This window comes from Aegilops tauschii, chromosome 6 (assembly GCF_002575655.3).
Source record: "Aegilops tauschii subsp. strangulata cultivar AL8/78 chromosome 6, Aet v6.0, whole genome shotgun sequence".
NCBI classification, from domain to species: Eukaryota; Viridiplantae; Streptophyta; class Magnoliopsida; order Poales; family Poaceae; genus Aegilops; species Aegilops tauschii.
The window spans coordinates 443,830,646-443,850,815 of record NC_053040.3 but is presented as its reverse complement, the minus strand read 5'-3'; the positions used below and the strand labels follow the sequence as shown (position 1 = coordinate 443,850,815).

At 47.5% G+C, this 20,170-nt stretch overlaps 1 protein-coding gene across 5 annotated transcripts; it reads right to left on the bottom strand.

Moving 5' to 3' along the window:
• Positions 1-16,624: 16,624 nt before the first annotated feature.
• LOC123494373 (uncharacterized) lies at positions 16,625-19,804 on the bottom strand. Of its 5 annotated transcripts, none has more exons than XR_006665604.2 (5): positions 19,266-19,804; positions 19,006-19,076; positions 18,146-18,909; positions 18,021-18,063; positions 16,625-16,935 (listed from the first exon to the last, which is right to left on the bottom strand). XR_006665604.2 is itself a non-coding variant. In XM_073502404.1 (3 exons), the coding sequence occupies exons 1-3, from the start codon at positions 18,420-18,422 to the stop codon at positions 16,928-16,930; spliced, it is 315 nt and encodes a 104-aa protein (XP_073358505.1). In that variant the 5' UTR covers positions 18,423-18,719; the 3' UTR covers positions 16,625-16,927. The 5 variants fall into 5 exon arrangements, 1 of the variants encoding a protein (XP_073358505.1); XR_006665605.2 differs by having other exon boundaries at positions 18,821-18,909; XR_012188110.1 differs by having other exon boundaries at positions 19,006-19,066; positions 19,266-19,800.
• Between the last annotated feature and the right edge of the window lie 366 nt (positions 19,805-20,170).

The window sequence follows — 20,170 nt, the reverse complement described above, 5'->3', positions numbered from 1 at the left end:
CTATGCATGACCCCTTTTGTAAGCTATGCCGACTACTGAGTAGTAGCTATCGTGCTCCTTTCATTATGCATGTTTCATCATGAATGATTCTTTTCATTGCAAATTTTCTAAATGCTGAACTACCCCTGTTATATATTAGCAGGATGGTTAGACCAGGTGGTCGTGGCCGTGGTGGCGATGCCCCACCACCACCTGAGTACATGGCTGGTATGATCCAACAGTTCGAACTGAACCGCCAATTCATGGAAAATATGATGGCTCAGTTTCCTCGCCCCAATATGAACCAGCAGCAAGCCCAAGTGACTCTTCAAGATTTCATACGCCTCAACCCAACCATCTACCGCAGCTCAACTCAGCCTCTGGATGCTGATGACTGGCTCCGTGACATCACCTATGAGATGGAGTCTGCTGATGTAGCCCCTGCCAGCTATGTCACCTTTGCTTCCTTCTTCAGCCACAGGCGTACTCTGCCAGCTGGAACAATCATCACATGGCCAGACTTCCAAGCTGCTTTCCGTGCCCGCTTCATTCCTCAGGGAGTCATGGACCGGAAGAAGCGTGAGTTCCGCAACCTCACCCAAGGCAACAAAACTGTTGAAGCTTATCAGCGGGAGTTTCTGGACTTGTCCCGCTATGCTGAAGAAGACATTGCAACTGATGCACGCAGACAGGAGAAGTTCCGTGATGGACTACAAGCTGACATCAAGCTCGCACTTCTAGTGCATGACTTCGCCGATTTCGCCACCTTGGTGAATAAGGCCATCAATGTCGAGACTGGTCTGCAGGAATACCAGAGCTCTCAGAGGCGCAACCGTGACACGGGCTCATCTTCGGGCTCGCCCTCACAGAAGCGTAAGATATGGATCCCAAACAGCATGTATCGTCCAAATGCACCTGCTCCCAGGAAATCTTATGCTGCACCGCGTCTGCCTCCTCCACCATCTAGGCAGTCAAAGCTACCAGCTCCCCCACCTGGGGCTCCTGTTCCCACTCCCGATAATGGTATGTGCTTCAAGTGTGGTCAACCGGGTCACTTTGCCAGGAACTGCTATCAGAACCAGAATCAACTGGCCCTTCCAGCAGCTGGCCGTGGTAACAACCAGCCCCGCAACAACAATGCTAAGTCTTATGGTCGTGCTCATGCCAACCACGTTGATCTCAGCGAAGCTCAAGACCAGCCTGCTACTGTGATGGGTACACTCCTCGTAAATTCAGTACTAGCATCCATTTTATTTGATACAGGAGCATCCCATTCATTCATATCAGCAGAATTTGCATTCCTGCATGGCATTCATTACGAAGAGATAAACACTCCGCTAGTGGTACACACCCCTGCGGGCCAATGTCAAACCTCTATGGTTAGTCGCGATGTTACTGTTGAAATTGAAGGACTGGAATTTCTTGTCTCTCCCATCGTACTGAAGTCCTGTAGCATTGATCTCATTCTGGGAATGAATTGGTTAAAAGCGCATACTGCTTCAATCGTTTGCACCACTAAGACCGTCCATCTGCTACACCCTTCAGATGAGATAGTTACTTACCAAGCCCATCTGGTGCAAAATGCCGAGGCAAGGCTCTATGCATTGAATGCATTGAACGCTGCACCACTCGAGGGCATTGAAAACATTCCCGTCGTGCGTGAATTCCTCGACGTCTTCCCTGAAGAACTTCCAGGGATTCCCCCTGCTAGAGCTGTCGAATTCATCATCGACTTGAAACCAGGCACCACTCCCATAGCCAAGCGACCCTACAAAATGCCGCCGCATGAACTCCTTGAGCTTAAGGAGGAAATCGACAAGTCTCTTCGCAAAGGATTCATTCGCCCAAGTTGCTCTCCTTGGGGAGCATCTTCTCTCTTTGTCAAGAAGAAGGATGGGACTAACCGATTGGTTCAAGACTACCGTCCTATAAACCAAGCTACCATTCAGAATAAATACCCTCTTCCTCGGATCAATGATCTGTATGATCAACTGGCGGGTTCGTCAGTGTTCTCTAAGCTCGACTTGAGGTTGGGCTACCACCAGATCCGTGTTCGCGAAGAGGATATCCCAAAGACCGCCTTCGTGACTCGCTATGGTTCATACGAGTACACCGTCATGTCTTTCGGTTTAACCAATGCTCCAGCCACCTTCTCTCGTCTGATGAACTACATATTCATGGATTACCTCGACAAGTTCGTCATGGTTTATCTGGATGATATCCCGATATTCTCCAAGAACGAAGAAGAACATGCTGAACATCTTCGACTTGTGCTGGAAAAGCTACGAGAACATCAACTATATGCCAAGTTCTCCAAATGTGAATTCTGGCTACCGGAGGTAACCTATCTTGGGCATGTCATCTCTAAGGATGGTATTGCCGTCAACCCCGAGCGAGTTCAGGCTATTCTTGATTGGACTCCTCCCAAGAACGTTAAGAAAGTCAGAAGTTTTCTCGGTCTCGCCAGCTATTGCCGTCGATTTGTCAAGAACTTCTCCAAGATCGCCAGGCCTCTGACTAACCTATTGCATAAGGGTGTCAAGTTCCAATGGACAGACAAATGTCAGAAAAGTTTCCAGACACTCAAAGACAAGTTGACCTCTGCTCCAGTTCTAGCTCCACCTGATACTAAGAAGGACTTCGTCATCTACTGTGACGCTTCCCGTCAAGGATTAGGCCGTGTCCTAATGCAAGACCGCAAAGTGATTGCTTATGCCTCTCGACAATTGCGCCCTCACGAAGAGAACTACCCAGTTCACGACCTCGAACTTGCTGCTGTCATTCATGCGCTGAAGCAGTGGCGACATTACCTTCTCGGTAATCGTTGCGAGATCTTCACTGACCACCAAAGTCTGAAATATCTGTTTACTCAGCCAGATCTGAACCTCCGCCAGCAGAGATGGATGGAGCTTGTTGCAGACTTTGACTTGGGTATTTCCTATACGCCAAGCAAGGCTAATGTAATGGCTGATGCCTTGAGCCGCAAGTCTTACTGCAACCACCTTCAGGTTCACAAAGTTCAGCCCTCGCTTGTTGAGGAATTCAGCAAGCTGAACCTCCATATTGTTCCTCCGGGTGCACTCATTCCCCCTCCTAAGGAGTTTGGCAAGGTGAACCTCCACGTTGTTACCCAGGGTTCCCTCAATACCCTAGTTGCTAAACCAGATCTCGTGGATAGCATCAAAAGGCTACAGAAGTATGACTCTGAAGCCCACAAGATTAAGCGCTACCTCGCAAAAGGAAAGCCCTCATTCTTCACCATTGCTGAAGATGGCACCTTATACTTCAAGGGCCGCCTAGTGGTGCCATGTGCAGAGAAAAACCTGGATATGACACAGGAAGTTATGAAAGAAGCTCATGATACGCCTCTATGTATCCACCCTGGTAGTACAAAGATGTACCAAGATATCCGTCAGAGATTCTGGTGGTCTAATATGAAGCAAGCCATTGCTCGTTATGTTGCTGAGTGTGACGTTTGCCGTCGTATCAAAGCAGAACATCAAAGGCCTGCTGGAACTCTGCAACCTATCTCTATTCCTGAATGGAAATGGGACCATGTTGAGATGGACTTCGTCACTGGATTTCCCAAATCACAGAAAGGTAATGATGCTATTCTTGTCGTCATTGACCGGCTTTCCAAAGTTGCACATTTCCTGGCGGTCAAAGAAACGATCACTGCTAGCCAGTTGGCAACGCTCTATATGTCCAGGATTGTTTCACTCCACGGTATTCCATTGGTTATCAGTTCAGACCGTGGTAGCTTATTCACTTCAAGATTCTGGGCAAGTTTCCAAGAAGCAATGGGAACTCATCTGTCATTCAGTACTGCGTTTCATCCTCAATCGCAAGGACAAGTTGAACGCGTCAATCAAGTTCTCGAAGACATGCTTCGAGCTTGCGTTATTTCCTTCGGCAAGAAATGGGAGGAATCTCTCCCGTATGCTGAGTTCTCTTATAATAATAGCTATCAAGCTAGTCTGAAGATGGCCCCCTTCGAAGTGTTATATGGACGAAAGTGCCGAACCCCTCTGAACTGGTCAGAAACTGGGGAACGTCCACTCTTCGGTCCGGATATTATCCAAGATGCCGAAGAACAAGTCCGCATTATTCGCGAGAATCTCAAGACTGCTCAGTCACGTCAGAAGAGTCAGTATGACCGTCATCATAAAGACATGGTCTATCAACCTGGCGAAAAGGCTTATCTTCGAGTCACACCTATGAAGGGTGCTCACCGCTTCGGGATCAAGGGCAAACTAGCTCCTCGCTATATTGGCCCATTCACTATCCTCGAAAGGCGTGGAAAAGTGGCATACCAACTGGAACTACCGCCGAACCTTTCTCAGGTTCACGATGTGTTCCATGTGTCACAGCTCCGCCGTTGCTTCAAGGATCCAATCCGAGCTGTGGATCATGAAGTGCTCGAATTGCAGCAAGACCTCTCCTATAAGAAGCATCCGGTCCGCATTCTCGACCAAGCTGAACGCCGCACACGTCAGAAGGCGATCAAGTTTCTCAAAGTCCAGTGGTCGCACCATTCTGAAGATGAGGCCACTTGGGAACGAGAGGATCGTCTGCGCGAAGAATACCCCGCACTGTTTCCTTCTACCTCCTAAATCTCGGGACGAGATTTTTTGTAGTGGAGGAGATTTGTAACACCCTGGGAATCATGCTACAGTAACTCCCTGTGATTAAGCTAATCATGTTGCTAAACAGGGCTTGATCACATTTGAATCACCTTCCTTTTCTAACTCCTAGTTCAAACTTCAAATATAATTAAAGTGAAAAATAAAAGTTTTCAAAAACTCAAACAAAAATGTTCTGTGGGTGCTAAATAATACACTGGCAATTATGGTGGAGAAAACTCCTTTTTATAAAATGCCTAAATACTTTAAATGAAATATAACAGAAAAGGAAATAAACAAATAAAAGGAAAACAGAAAACAAAACAGAACAGAAAAAGAAAAAAAGGAGAAGGCCCGTTCCCCCACTGCATCCCGGCCTAAACTGGGCCGCCACCCCCGAACCCCCCCGGCCCAGTCGCCCCAGCCCACTCTCCCCCCCCCCCCGCGTCCCCTTCCCTGTTCCCCCGACCGGGTCGGAACAGGGGCGCGCGCTCCCGCCCGACCCCCTCGCCGGCACCGACGCCGGAGGGGATAAGGTCGCCAGCTCCCCCGCCTCCTCGGGCCTCCCTCCCACTCACCCCGCTCTCCCTCTCGGCCCCGCGCCTCCCTCTTCCCTCCCCCGGATCCGCGCCCCTCTCCTCTGCCCCACGCCCGACGCGCTCGCCGCCGTTCCCGTCGTTCACGCGGCCACCGTGCCCCACTCGCCACCTCGCCGTGTCGTACGACGTCGCCGCCCTCGACTACACCCCCTCCGCCTCTCCGTCGAAGCTCGGAGCCACTACAACGACCTCTCCAAGCTCGCCTTCATCTTCGGACGCCGGCGACCCCCTTCTTCCCCGGCGACGACCTGCTGCTACTAAGCCACCCACGGGCCTTTCTTGCGCCGCGCGGTGAGCTCCTCTACCTCCTCCCCCTCTCCGTTAGCTCGCTCGCGCTCCGTAGCTGCTTCCCCGCGCGCGCCCGAACGCCACGCCGCGGAGCTCGCCGCCGGCGTGTCTCCGGTGACCAAATGGTCACGGGCGTTGGCCCGCTAGCCCGACCGCACCGAGCCGCACCCGCCTAGGTAGTTAGTTCGGCCGTTCGCGCGCTCTAGCGTAGCTTCCGTCGGGCACCCGTAGCACCTCGCCGCCGGCGAGTTCATAGCGCTCGTCTCCGGCCGTTCCAGCCCCTCCGACCACCGCCGTTGGACGCGCGACGTCGAGCCGCGTCGAACACGCCAAGCCCCGCCCCCGCAAACCCACTGTGGGCGAAACCCGAAGCACACCCGCGCATCGCCGCCGCGTTGGAGCTCGCCGGAGCCCCTCTGCGGTGCCCTGCCGACGTGGCCGGCCGGGCCCCGCCCTGGCTCACCGCCAGTGGCCCCCACGGGCCCCAGTTGACTGGGTTGACCCAGTCAACTGCTGACTGGGCAGGCCCAGTCACTGACATGCAGGCCCCGCCGCAAAAATTAAAAAAAGAAAATGTTTTATAAATAAAAATAATTAGTTTAATTAATCTCTCACTGACAGGTGGGCCCAGTAGTTAATTAACTAAAAACTAATTAGTTTAATCCTCTGTTAACCCACTGTCTATGACAGGTGGGTCCCCCCTTGTCAGTTTGACCAGTCAACCCGGACTGTTGACCGCTGACGTCACTCATACGTCATGCTGACGTCATATCCCTTTTTCTGTTAATTAAATAATTCCAGAAATTCAAATAAACTTTGAAAATTCATATCTTTTAAACCGTAACTCGCATGAAAATGTTTTCTATATGAAAGTTGCTCAGAACGACGAGACGAATCCGGATACGCAGTCCGTGCGTCCACCACACCTCCCTAACCTATCGAACTCGCAACTTTCCCCCTCCGGTCCTTCTGTCCGAAAACGCAAAACATCGGGAATACTTTCCCGGATGTTCCCCCCCTTCACCGGTACCACCTACTGTCGCGTTAGGACACCCCTAGCACCGCTCACTGTCATGTCACGCATCGTCATGCTTGTGTTTGCATTGTATTTACTGTTTCTTCCCCCTCTTCTCTCCGGTAGCCTACGAGACCGACACTGCTGCTGCCCAGTTCGACTATGGAGTCGACGACCCCTCCTACTTGCCAGAGCAACCAGGCAAGCCCCCCCTTGATCACCAGATATCGCCTACTCTTCTCTATACTGCCTGCATTAGAGTAGTGTAGCATGTTACTGCTTTTCGATATCCTATTCTGATGCATAGCCTATCCTTGCTACTACTGTTGATACCTTTACTTGCAATCCTACATTCTTAGTACAGGATGCTAGATTTCCATCAGTGGCCCTACATTCTTGTCCGTCTGCTGTGCCACACTATCGGGCCGTGATCACCTGGGCGGTGATCGCGGGTATATACTTATATACTATATACATGACACCTGAGATGACTAAAGTCGGGTCGGCTCGTAGGAGTACCCGCAAGTGGATCTTTGTGGCGAAGCGACAGGGCAGGTTGAGACCGCCTAGGTGAGAGGTGGGCCTGGCCCTGGTCGGCGTTCGCGGATACTTAACACGCTTAACGAGATCTTGGTATTTGATCTGAGTCTGGCCATTTGGTCTATACGCACTAGCCATCTACGCGGGAGTAGTTATGGGTATCCCGGCGTCGTGGTATCAGCCGAAGCCTTCGTGACGTCGGCAACTGAGTGGCGCGCGCCGTGTTGGACCGCTTTGACGTAACTGCCGTGATCGTGTGGGTTGCTAGGTCTGCTCGCGGCCGCGTTCGCAACGTGCAGGTGTGCATAGGGCGATGGGCCCAGACCCCTGCGCGCTTAGGATTAGACCGGCGTGCTGACCGCTCTGTTGTGCTTAGGTGGGGCTGCGGCGCGTTGATCTTACGAGGCCGGGCATGACCCAGAAAAGTGTGTCCGGCCAATTGGGATCGAGCGTGTTGGGTTATGTGGTGCACCCCTGTAGGGAAGTTTATCTATTCGAATAGCCGTGTCCCTCGGTAAAAGGACGACCCGGAGTTGTACCTTGAGCTTATGACAACTAGAACTGGATACTGAATAAAATACACCCTTCCAAGTGCCAGATACAACCCGGTGATCGCTCTCTAACAGGGCGACGAGGAGGGGATTGCCGGGTAGGATTATGCTATGCGATGCTACTTGGAGGACTTCACTCTATTCTCTTCTATATGCTGCAAGATGGAGATGACCAGAAGCGTAGTCTTCGACAGGACTAGCTATCCCCCTTTTAATTCTGGCATTCTGCAGTTCAGTCCACTGATATGCCCCTTTACACATATACCCATGCATATGTAGTGTAGCTCCTTGCTTGCGAGTACTTTGGATGAGTACTCACGGTTGCTTCTTTCCCTCTTTCCCCCCTTTTCTCTTCTATCTGGTTGTCACAACCAGATGTTGGAGTCCAGGAGCCAGACGCCACCGTCGACGACGACACCTACGACACTGGAGGTGCCTACTACTACGTGCAGCCCGCTGACGACGATCAGGAGTAGTTAGGAGGATCCCAGGCAGGAGGCCTGCGCCTCGTTCGATCTGTATCCCTGTTTGTGCTAGCCTTCTTAAGGCAAACTTGTTTAACTTATGTCTGTACTCAGATATCGTTGCTTCCGCTGACTCGTCTGTGATCGAGCACTTGTATTCGAGCCCTCGAGGCCCCTGGCTTGTATTATGATGCTTGTATGACTTATTTATGTTTTAGAGTTGTGTTGTGATATCTTCCCGTGAGTCCCTGATCTTGGTCGTACACATTTGCGTGCATGATTAGTGTATGGTCAAATCGGGGGCGTCACAACAGGGCTATGACTTACATAAATGATTAAGTTCAAGCCCATCATCAAAGATTGAAATTGATGTCTCAAAAGGGTTATCAATTCTTGGTTTTCTCAAAGGCTATAAGCCGCCGGGTTACAAAAATTCCGGCTTACAATGAAGGCGCATTAAGTCGTCATTGGCCAAGAGCCGCCAGGTATTTAAACTCCGGGTTTACTTGTCAACCGATGAGGTATTCAAATCTTGAATAGCCAACATGGCTGGATTTCTATTGTGATTATCAATAAACAGTGTTATGATTGAGGTTTTCAAAGTCGCTTCAGCGCAACGGCTATTATTGTTATCAATGGGCATGATTTATTTTACAATGGAGGAAATAGTCCCGAGTCGCTGCAGGCTTACGACCCGGCACTTGGGGGCTACATTGTTCAAATCGAGATTACAACGAATATACAAGTCCCATGTCACTGCCAGCATGCACCATGGCACTTGGGGGCTAATGCAAAGTCATTTTTACTAATCTTATTGAAGACCCGACTCATCACATTCTAAATGAGCCGGCCCTTAGGGGCTACCAATTGCTCCCGTCGAAAATTCGAGGTACACAAGCCTTAATCCATTATATTGAGAGATCCACTATTCAGTTGGTAGAGTACAAAGCTCTTAACCTTGTGGACATGGGTTCAAGCCCCATGGTGGAGATTACATTATATACTGTTATTATCAATGATCATATTTACAAAGTCCCTGCTCATTATTGCATAATGACCCGGCCCTTGGGGGCTACGCTGGTTGAAGTTTATATGAGCATAAGGCAATTACAAGTCCCAGGTTGCTGCAAGCATGACAACCCGGCACTTGGGGGCTACATAATATGGAGTATTCAGTTTTTACTAGTAACTGAGATGAACAAGATGGATTTCTTCAAAATGGCAGCATTTATATTGAAGCAAGTCTTAAGCCATCACTTTGTTCTCCTCAAGACTTGGGGGCTACAGGTATTATATTATTATCGAAGAAATATTTTCAAATTATTTGTTTTGAGCAAACCAGATTGACCCGGCGTCACCAATCATTATGACCCTGTGTCTACAACCCGGCGTCATCAATAATCATGAACCGGTGTTGGCAACAATCATGACCCGGAAGTATCAGCTTTTATAACCCGGCAATTTTGGTACTCATAAACCGGCAAGTTTTATATCTTTAAGCCGGATGAATATAAGTTGAATATTTGAAGACCAATATTTTTGTCATTGAAAGCCGACTCAAGTGGATTATCTCTTACAATATTTCTCAACAAGAGAACAATGTCAGCAAGTTGACTCTGAAGCTGGCCTGTTGACCCGGATTTTCAAAGGAAGTATCTGGATTTTTTGCATTGGCAAAATTTGAACATATCTGCTAAAGAGATTTGCTATGAGATTATGGATACATATCAAGAAGGAAGATGACCAGGACTTAAGGATGACCAAGTGCCGGCTTACAAAGAATATTTAACCCGGAACACAACCTGTCAAATTTGTTCTTGTGTTTATATTGCAGATTAGTTTAACATGGATAAATCCAAATTAAACTGGGGGCTAATGTCGGGGATATACCCCGCGGTATGACCCGGCCGGACTTGGCGGCTCACTAGTAACCCGCCCGGAGCTTGGCGATTCACAGATAACCTGGCTGATCTTGGCGACTCATTAGTAACCCGGCGGGCGGGTCAGATGGACAACAAGGCCTAAAGCCCAGAAGGCCGGCTCACGTTATGATGGGCCGGATTAAAAGGAAAGGGATGACGAATGTTTCCTTTACGAGGAAGCAAGACCCGGACTTGTAATTAACTTGTAAAAGAAGATAGACTAGTCCTAGTCCTACTAGGACTCCACATGTAACCCGCCCCTCTAACTTATATAAGGAGGGGCAGGGCACCCCAAAGAGGGACGAGCAACAAGAAACAATCTCTAGGGCTAGACTCAAAGAGCCGGCTTACCGGCGACTCTCTCATAAGCATAATGAGACCTAGCCACAAACAGCATGTAGGGTTGTTACCGGATGATGTTTCCCGGGGCCCGAAGCTGTCTAAACCCTTGTCTCGTGCGTTGGACCGCCCTGCGTCTCTCATCCCAATCAACCCCTCTCAAGCTACTACATAGATGCGCTGGCCTCACGACTAAGTCCTTACACCTAGGACATCTGCCGTGACAATTCCATGACAGACTAGGAGGTTGGAAAGAAAGCCTTGAGGAACAACTTGGAGATTGATTTTGCGGAAAGCTTCGCAAAGATCCGGTTGAAATGGCTTGAGAATTAAGCTGTTGCAATAAGCCTTCCTGCTCAAAGCATCTGCAATGACATTGGCCTTGCCTGGAGTATATTCAATACTCGGATTGTACTCTTGAATCATTTCGACCCATCGAGTCTGCCTGAGGTTGAGGTTGGGCTGAGTGAAGATGTACTTGAGACTCTTGTGATCGGTGAATATGTTCACTTTCCTTCCTAACAAGAGATGTCTCCATGTTATTAATGCATGAACAACTGCCGCCAACTCAAGATCATGAGTGGGGTAGTTCTTTTCGTTGGGCTTCAACTGACGAGAGGTATAGGCCACAACTTTCTTCTCTTGCATTAACACAGCACCGAGACCTTGAAGAGAAGCATCACAGAAAACTTCGAATGGCTTGGATTCGTCAGAAGGTGTTAAGACAGGAGCTGTGACGAGTTTCTCTTTGAGAGTGTTGAAAGCAACATCACACTCAGGAGTCCAGACATACTTCACATGCTTCTGGAGGAGGTTGGAAAGAGGCTTTGCAATCTTAGAGAAATTCTCAACGAATCTTCGGCAATAGCTTGCAAGACCAAGGAAATTGCGGAACTGCTTGACATTCTGAGGAGGTTCCCAATTCACAATTGCGGACACCTTCTAGGGATTAACAGCGATGCCCTTGGCAGAGATGATATGACCAAGGTAAAGAACTTCATCAAGCCAAAACTCACATTTGGAAAACTTCGCATAGAATTGATACTCTCTGAGCTTGTCGAGCACCAATCGCAAATGTTTGGCATGATCCTTCTTATTCTTGGAGAAGACCAAGATATCATCGAGATACACCAGGACGAATTCATTGGTATAGGGGTTGAAGATGAAGTTCATCATTCGAGAGAATGTTGGAGGAGCATTGACAAGGCCGAAAGACATGACAGTATATTCATAAGAACCAAAGCTTGTTCTGAATGCTGTCTTGGGAATATCTTCTTCACGAATGCGAATCTGATGATAACCCATACGGAGGTCAAGCTTGGAGAATACTTTAGCACCTTTAAGTTGCTCGAATGGCTCATTGATGTTGGGAAGTGGATACTTGTTCTTGATTGTCTTCTTGTTCAATGGACGGTATCGACACAAAGTCGGTCCATGCCATCCTTCTTCTAGACAAAAAGAACACCACAACCCCACGGAGATGAACTCGGTCTGATCAAACCCAGATGCTCTTGTTCATCGAGCTATTTCTTCAATTCCTTCAGCTCCTTGGGTCCAAGCTTGTAAGGACGCTTGCAAATGGGTTCCGTGCCAGGCTCAAGATCGATAAAGAACTCGACTGGCTGATGAGGAGGCATACCCGAAAGCTCTTCTGGAAAGATATCTTGGTACTCACAAACGACTGGAATCTGAGAGATTGCGTCTAGCTCACCCTTCTCATTGAGAGAGAATAACCGAATGGTCTCATCACGAGCGGCATAGATGATCACATCCTCAGAAGAGTGTGTCAATTGAATTTCCCTGGCAGCACAATCAAGTTGAGCCTTGTGCTTAGAAAGCCAGTCCATCCCGAGAATTAGATCAATATCAGAGTCGCCAAGAACAAAAGGTTTAGACAGAAATTTATAGTTGCCCATCTTGATAGAAACATCCGGAATCATTGTGGTAGCCCTCATAGAAGAGCCCGGAGAAACAACTCCCATGGGTTTTTCCAACATTTCCGAAATGAAATCATGCTTTGCAACAAATGATCTTGACATGAAACAATGCGATGCACCAGTGTCAAAAAGAACTTTTGCAGGAAAGTCATTAACAGGAAGATTACCCATTATCACATCAGTAGATTCCTCCGCTTGAGCTGCATTCATCATGTTCACCTTTGCAGACTTGGGATTATGCTTGACCACTACATTGCTGGAAGATCTCACGGGAGGAGGAGGCGGAAGGCGCCTTTGGTTGAAGCACTTGTTAGCATAGTGACCTTTCTGCTGACACTTGTTGCAAGTCACCTCTGAGAGTGGACGATGATAAGGAGCATTCGACATTGGAGCTTGATTCTGAGACTTGTTCTGATAGCCAGGGTTGGGTGGGTGGGAAGATCCATGGCCACTTTTGTTCTTCTGCTGGAAAGGCTGACGAAACGGAGGAGGAGGAGGCAACCAGAACTTCTGTTGCTTAGCAGCCACTAGTGAGGAAGAAGAAGACTGAACTGCGTCCCTGACTCTCTTCTTAGAAGCCTCACACTTGAGCTGAGCAGCCTCTTGCTTCAGTGCCATGTTGTAGAAATCATCATACTTGGTCGGCTCAAAAAGCATGAGAGGTAATTGCAGATCTTCTCTGAGGCCACCTCTGAATTGATAGATCATGCTCTTTTCATCAGGAACATCTTGCTTAGAGAAGCGAGCGAGTTTCTGAAACTGGGTATTATATTGATACACGGACATGCTGCCTTGCTTGAGATTGCGGAACTCCTCACGCTTGCTCTCAACAACACTTTGTGGAATGTGGTGAGCTTTGAAGTCTCGGCGGAAATCATCCCAGGTAATCACACGACCTCCTCTGGAATCTTTGTATTGTTGATACCACTCGGCAGCTTGATCCTTGAGTTGAAAAGAAGCGAACTTGACAAAGTCCTCAGGCCTGACATTGCTACATTCAAAATGCTTGTTGATGTCCACGAGCCAATCATCGGCGTCTATGGCCTCGGCACAGTAGCTGAAAGACTTCGGCTGATTTGCGAGGAACTGGTTGAGGGTAGCGAAGTGAGGCTGATTGTTGCCTTGGCCTTGATTTCCTTGGTTGCCTTGCCCTTGGGTGCGCTCTTGCAAGAGTTGCAAAATCATCTGAGCATTGGCGTTGGTGGCTGCCATGATAGCTTGCCATGCCTCCGGAGGCGGAGGTGGTGGCGAAGGGTTCGCCTGATTCCCATCATTGCGTTCCGGATTCTGACGCGTTGGCGGAGCCATCCTGAAGAGGGTGACATCCGTTAGCATCTTGATAGACAGATAGACAAGTTGAATCAACGGATAGAAATTGCAACATATAGTCTTCACAATAAACATTCGAACGAGGATGAACGAATGAATTCCATAGTAAATCATCACACTTCCATTAAGGTGAGAAGCCACTTGATAAGAGATTGATGAATGACATAACAAGGTGCAACTGGAACAAATAAGTGGTAAGGATTACCCAATCACAAACCAAATATCTGCGGGAAGAAATGCTAAGAGCTACTTGAATCCCACCTATAAACTCCCGAAACTTTCTGGTTATGCAATCTGGTGTTGGGGATACAGGGGACACAAAATATATCACCCAAACTAGCAATCCCTAGATCCAGCTGTATCCATCCGTCAACACATAACCAAGAAACCTTTGGAAATCGTGTACCTCAACCTTCAAAAAGCATCCGTTATACGAGTTATGGCAATACTCCCGAACTCCCGCCCCAGTACTGGGTGGCGTCGAGGTGATCTCACCAACAACTGCATAAAAGAGATTTTCGATGTCGGCGAAACTCAGGTATTCCAGAACTGCAACGATACAATTGTGACGACAACACCTCGGAGCTCAAATCCCCGGGACACTGCCACAACCCCTAAATGTCAGGAGGCACCAAGAACAATGTCTCGTCACAAAAACATCGGAACGATTCCAAGATACCCGCGTGATCCTAAAAAAATTTTAGTGAAATTTGAGGAGAGAAGAGGCAAAACTTCTACGTCAGGAGGCCTCACCAGAGCGACGAAGGGACTGAGGAGTAAAAAGAATCCTACTCTCCGATATATATAATCCTAAGACTCAAAACATTTTTGTTCTAGACTCAACAATGTCAGCGATTCGATCAAGCAGGGGGCTCCTAAGTCGGGGATGGCTCTGATTACCAACTTGTAACGCCCACGATGCGGCTATATCTCCCACGTGTCGAGGCACGACTTAGAGGCATAGCCGCATTGTAGGTATTGTCGCAAGATGGGTCATCTTCACACAATCCCATGTAATGAACAAGAATGGGATAACGAGAGTTGGCTTACAATCGCCACTTCACACAATACATAAATTAATTCATACATCATCCAAAATCCACACATAGACCGACTACGGTCAAATCCAAATGAAAATAAGATAACCCCAAATTCTAGATCCCCGAGCGTCCCAACTGGGCTCCACTACTGATCATCAGGAAACGAAACATAGTAACGACCACGTTCCTCGTCGAACTCCCACTTGAGCTCGGTTGCGTCATCCGCACTGGTATCGTCGGCACCTGCAACTGTTTTTGGTAGAATCTGTGAGTCACGAGGACTCAGCAATCTCACACCCGCGAGATCAAGACTATTTAAGCTTATAGGAAAGGATGGGGTAATGAGGTGGAGCTGCAGCAAGCACTAAGCATATATGGTGGCTAACATACGCAAAAGAGAGCGAGAAGAGAAGCAACGCAACGGTCGCGCAGCTAGAAATGATCAAGAAGTGATCCTGAAACTACTTACGTTCATACATAACCCAAACCGTGTTCACTTCCCGGACTCCGTCGAAAAGAGACCATCACGGCTACACACACGGTTGATGTATTTTAATTAAGTCAAGTGTCAAGTTCTCTACAACCGGACATTAACAAATTCTCATCTGCCACATAACCGCGGGCACGGCTTTCGAAAGATAATACCCTGCAGGGGTGTCCCATTATAAGCTGTCACGGTCAACGAAGGATAAACCTTCTCCCGGGAAGACCCGATCAGTCTTGGAATCCCGGTTTACAAGACATTTCGACAATGGTAAAACAAGGCCAGCAAGACCACCCGCTGTGCCGACAAATCCCGATAGGAGCTGCACATATCTCGTTCTCAGGGCACACCGGATAAGCTAAGCGTACAGGTACCAATGTAACCCAAGTTGCCAAGGGACGGTCCCGCACGGTGCTCTAGTTTGGACCAACACTCGGAGGAGCACTGGCCCGGGGGTTAAAATAAAGATGACCTTCGGGCTCGCGAAAACCCAAGGGAAAAAGGCTTAGGAAGGCAAATGTAAAACCAAGGTTGAGCCTTGCTGTAGGAGTTTCAACCAAAGCGAACTGTCAAGGGGGTCCCATAAATCACCCAACCGCGTAAGGAACGCAAAATCAAGGAACATAACACCGGTATGACGGAAACTAGGGCGGCAAGAGTGGAACAAAACACCAGGCATAAGGCCGAGCCTTCCACCCTTTACCAAATATTTAGATGCATTAATTAAATAAGAGATATTGTGATATGCCAAAATATCCATGTTCCAACATGGAACCAACTTCAACTTTACCTGCAACTAGCAACGCTATAAGAAGGGCTGAGCAAAAGCGGTAACGTAGCCAAACAACGGTTTGCTAGGAAAGGATGGTTAGAGGCCACTACACCACGGTCAAGTATTGGTGACACATCAATCTGTCGGCATATGGTGTCTTTGCCGACACATAATTTGTAGCTAACACATATGCTGACAGAAGACTGAACAGTCGAGGACTTGCTGTGGGGAAAGGCATTGCCGACAGAAGTTCATTTGCCGACACATTTTGAGTCGGCATACACCCTACCTACGCCGACAGTTTCCCTGTGCACATACACCTACCTACCCCGACACATGATTTGTGGGCATACACCCTAGCTACGGCGATAGACGGGGTGTGAACATAGACCCCACTTTTGGCAACACATAAGTTGTCCTGCTAGGTATATACCTTTGCCGACACTTGTTCTGTTTGGACAGATCTATACCTTTGCCGACACTTATGTTGTCTAGATAGGTACATACCTTGGACGACACATACTCTGTCTAGCTAGGTACGTACAAATTGCCTACACTTATTCTGTCTAGCTAGGTAGTAACCATGGCTGACAATTACTCTGCAAGAATCTGTTTACCAGCAGATAAATTGTTGGAAATGTAGTGTACAGCCAAACAAATGATTTGATACATATACTATATACAATGTCAAATGCGATCAACAAACAACATCAAGATGAACACATATTGGACAACAATGATGATAGGTTCACAAACATACATAAATATATATTCACACAGGTTCACAAGCATAGTTTGACCATCCAGAACACACAAGTCAAAGGGCCACTATTTGCTAGTCTGAACTAATTCAAACAATGGTCCAGAACACATAAATCACATACATGAGCACAAAGTTTCTACTCCAAAACACTTGAAGCACCAAATGGTCCAGAACACACATAAGATTCAAGAAATGATTGAAGTTGGTTGGTCCAAAATACTGCAAACAGCCATATGTGTTCCATGACACTCCAAGTCCTCCTCACATCCAATGCTAGGTGTGGCTAAGTACCTGAAAATATTCCATATGAATTTGTCACGAAAGTGCAATCATTCCAAAAGTTGTTCAAAGCTCATATGAAGATTGTTAGGCTAGAGCGGCACATGCTAGCTTATACTTGATTGTTCATGTGAGAGTAACATTGTTATATGACCATGAATACACACAAATATATTTGTTCCTATGCGGTGAAGTGTAGTGTTGCGGGCTTCCTTCTCCACAGGAATCAATCACTACAGGAAACAATGTTCTGCTATTTTTGTCAACATCATTTGATCAACACACTTGAGTTCCTTTTGGTTTCATGTCCCAGAATTATTAGCAAGAGCATTCCCAGAAAATCTACTTGTGCATATATGCTACAGAAATGCTTATGACGAGTAAAAAACATTCTCAAAAATAAGCTTGGTATGGCAACAAACAAACTAAACTAATACAAGGGGAAAGGATGCAGAATTAGGATGTGGCTATTTTCAAGTTTGTAACATATTTGACCAAGATCAGGACATGGATTATCAATATGCTTCCGCAGAATCGTTTCTTAATTGAGCCGCACGACACCATCAGAATTACAATATTCTATTCTGGAGCTCAAAAGTTCAGACTGGTGGCAAGTTAATAAGCTAACATGGCAGCTCTGTGAGTCTGCAACAGGTTATAAAGGATAAGATGATGCCTACAAACTTGGCAATAAATACCATAAGATAGGATTCCTGATCAGCAATATTATTTGTTAACAACTCATAGTAGTAGTTGTAGCTTGTTATATTTAAGAACAGGCAGTAGTAGTTTATAAAGAAATGGGCTTGTCAGATACTAAGAGTTGTAGGTTGTAATAATATTTAACTGGCAGTAGTAGATTGTACTAAACTTTTATATGCTATAGAGGAAACATGGCTGGGGCTTATGTAGTTATGTTGCACTTCTTTGTACATTGTCTTGACACATTCAGTTTACTTGTAATGTATAAATTAGATGAAGAGATACTACAATATCACGAGCCATTGAGGATGAAGCTGAGATTACCATCTATGATCTATTTAAAGAGGAAATAAAAATCTAAAGCTTCAACAAGTAGAGGCAACTGCTGTTAGTACCTGCACCTCCTGGCACATTAGTTGTCTTCATGGCATCTTTGATCTGCAACAAGACAACAACAATCATTACTCTTTGGTCTGATTCCCAACACAACTGAAAAATAGGCATTCAAAAATAGGCCTACATGTAATTATTACTAGTACGAATGTCGTGCTATAATCTTCAACTTCAGTATCAAATATACTGTCATCAGAGACGCCCGAGTAGTTCTGCTGCACTGAGAGCGCTCTGCTGATGTTGCACAGCACGGCCTGCTCGTGCTGCTGCTCTTGCATGCTCGGGCTGTCGGGCGTCCGGAAAGAAGAAAAATTGTAGAGCTGCGACAGCAGCAGCTTCAGGTGCTGATGTGCTCTTGAGGAATCCTTCCATGTTGGTAAATTCAGTCTCCGGTTTCTTAGCATAGATAAGATAAATAGCAATTTCTTAGTCTGTGTTGCTACTCATTAATTCTTTTAGACCACCGATGTGGTTAGTAAAAAGATCAAAAAGTTCAGCATAACTCAGACCGATGTGGATAGTTCACACGGGTTAATTTGTTGTTTCATGTGCACATATTAATCAAATAAATTCTTCCAATCTAGTTAATTGTGCTGTTGGATTTTGGTGGTTATTCTGAATGTATAAATTTGTTGTGCGGATCTCTAAACTAATATGGATCTGTTTACGAACTATAACTTAGCACTATATCAAGTTCTTGCTATCAGTTTGATTTTGGTGGTCCAAGTGGATATATACACGAGTCATACAGCCACAGTCTGCACTATTTGGTTAATGAGAACGGGAGGAGCACAACACTGACCCCATCACTTATCTCAGCCAGCTTCAGGTCCACCATGGCCACCTACACCGAGCGCCATATCACGTCCCCGAGCTTCGTTGTCGACTCATCTACACCAACCCAATCACCACAAACAGAGATATCAGAACAGTTCATGACATAATTATACCGCTTATGAGTTGGGGAAAAAGGAAACTTTGATGTACCTAGGCTTAGACAACCACGTTTTGTCCATGATGCACCATTAATATCAAATTTGCCAAGTATCTGAATTTGGCTAGTGCGACAGTGTTAGTTTTGCATCGGTGAAGCAACAATCATTATTCATTATTCAGGCAAATAGCAGTACAAAACAATCAAGCAACAGAAACATATTCTTGTCCGGTTGTCTACTATCACAAGCAACGACATATGAATTAAGTGCAGCAGTACAGCAAAGGAAAACTTAGGAGGAGTTGACGCTTACCTCAAGGCACGGGGACGGCTGGATTCGGGAGGGGCACAGCTCGAAGGAGATGGAGCCCCGGCAGCAGGTCCGGTAGCAGCGTAATGAGCCTGGAGATGGATCCCTGGCATCAGCATGTCCGGCAGCAGCGGGAGGCCGGCAATGGAGCCCCGATAGCAGCAGATCCGGCAGCAGCGGGAGCACGACGATGGAGCCCCGGAGGTAGCAGGGATGGAGATTCGCGAGGACGGCGACTGGATGTCAGGAGGACACGAGGACGGCCGTCGGATTGTGGAGTGCGAGGACCGCGGCTCGATCTCGGGGAGAGGGGGCAGAGTGCGAGGATGGGTGGATGTGGGGTGGAGCTTGGGGAGGGGGTGCGACCTCCGGGACGACGGCTTGACGACGGGGTTGAGCGCGAGGCCGGCGGCGATGGCGGCCGGACTTTGGATCGAGCGCGAGGCCGGCGGTGATGGCGTCCGGATCGTGGATCGAGCGCGAGGTGGGCGGCGACAGGGCACGGTTTAGGGTTGTGGAGTTGTTCGATTTGGGGATTGTTTGCTCGGGGGTGGAGGCTATTTTGCACAAAAACCCGAAAAATTTCCACCCGCGCCGAAATCTCGCGCCAAGTTTCCAACGATTGACACGTGTCCACCTACCCCGACACTTTGTTCGTGTCCATACACCCTATGTACGCCGACACATGTTAGGTCGCTAAGTACCTACCTACGGTGACTGAAAAAATGTCAAAACCCAGACATCTGCCGACACATAACAAGTTATTAAGCAATTACTGAAAGATACATTGTCGTTGTGTGGTTGCCGACACTTAGTGTGTCCACAATAATGTGCCTATGCCAACATATGATCCGAAGATAAAACTTAAAAGCTACGCCGACAGTTATTTTGTGGAGATTACTGAACCT

Coding starts and splice junctions, on each gene's coding strand:
- LOC123494373 (XM_073502404.1), bottom strand. CDS start 18,422: ATGCTAAGAAACCGGAGACTGAATTTACCAACATGGAAGGATTCCTCA. Junction 18,064..18,158: donor ATAGCACGACATTCGTACTA/GTAATAATTACA, acceptor GTCTTGTTGCAG/ATCAAAGATGCCATGAAGAC.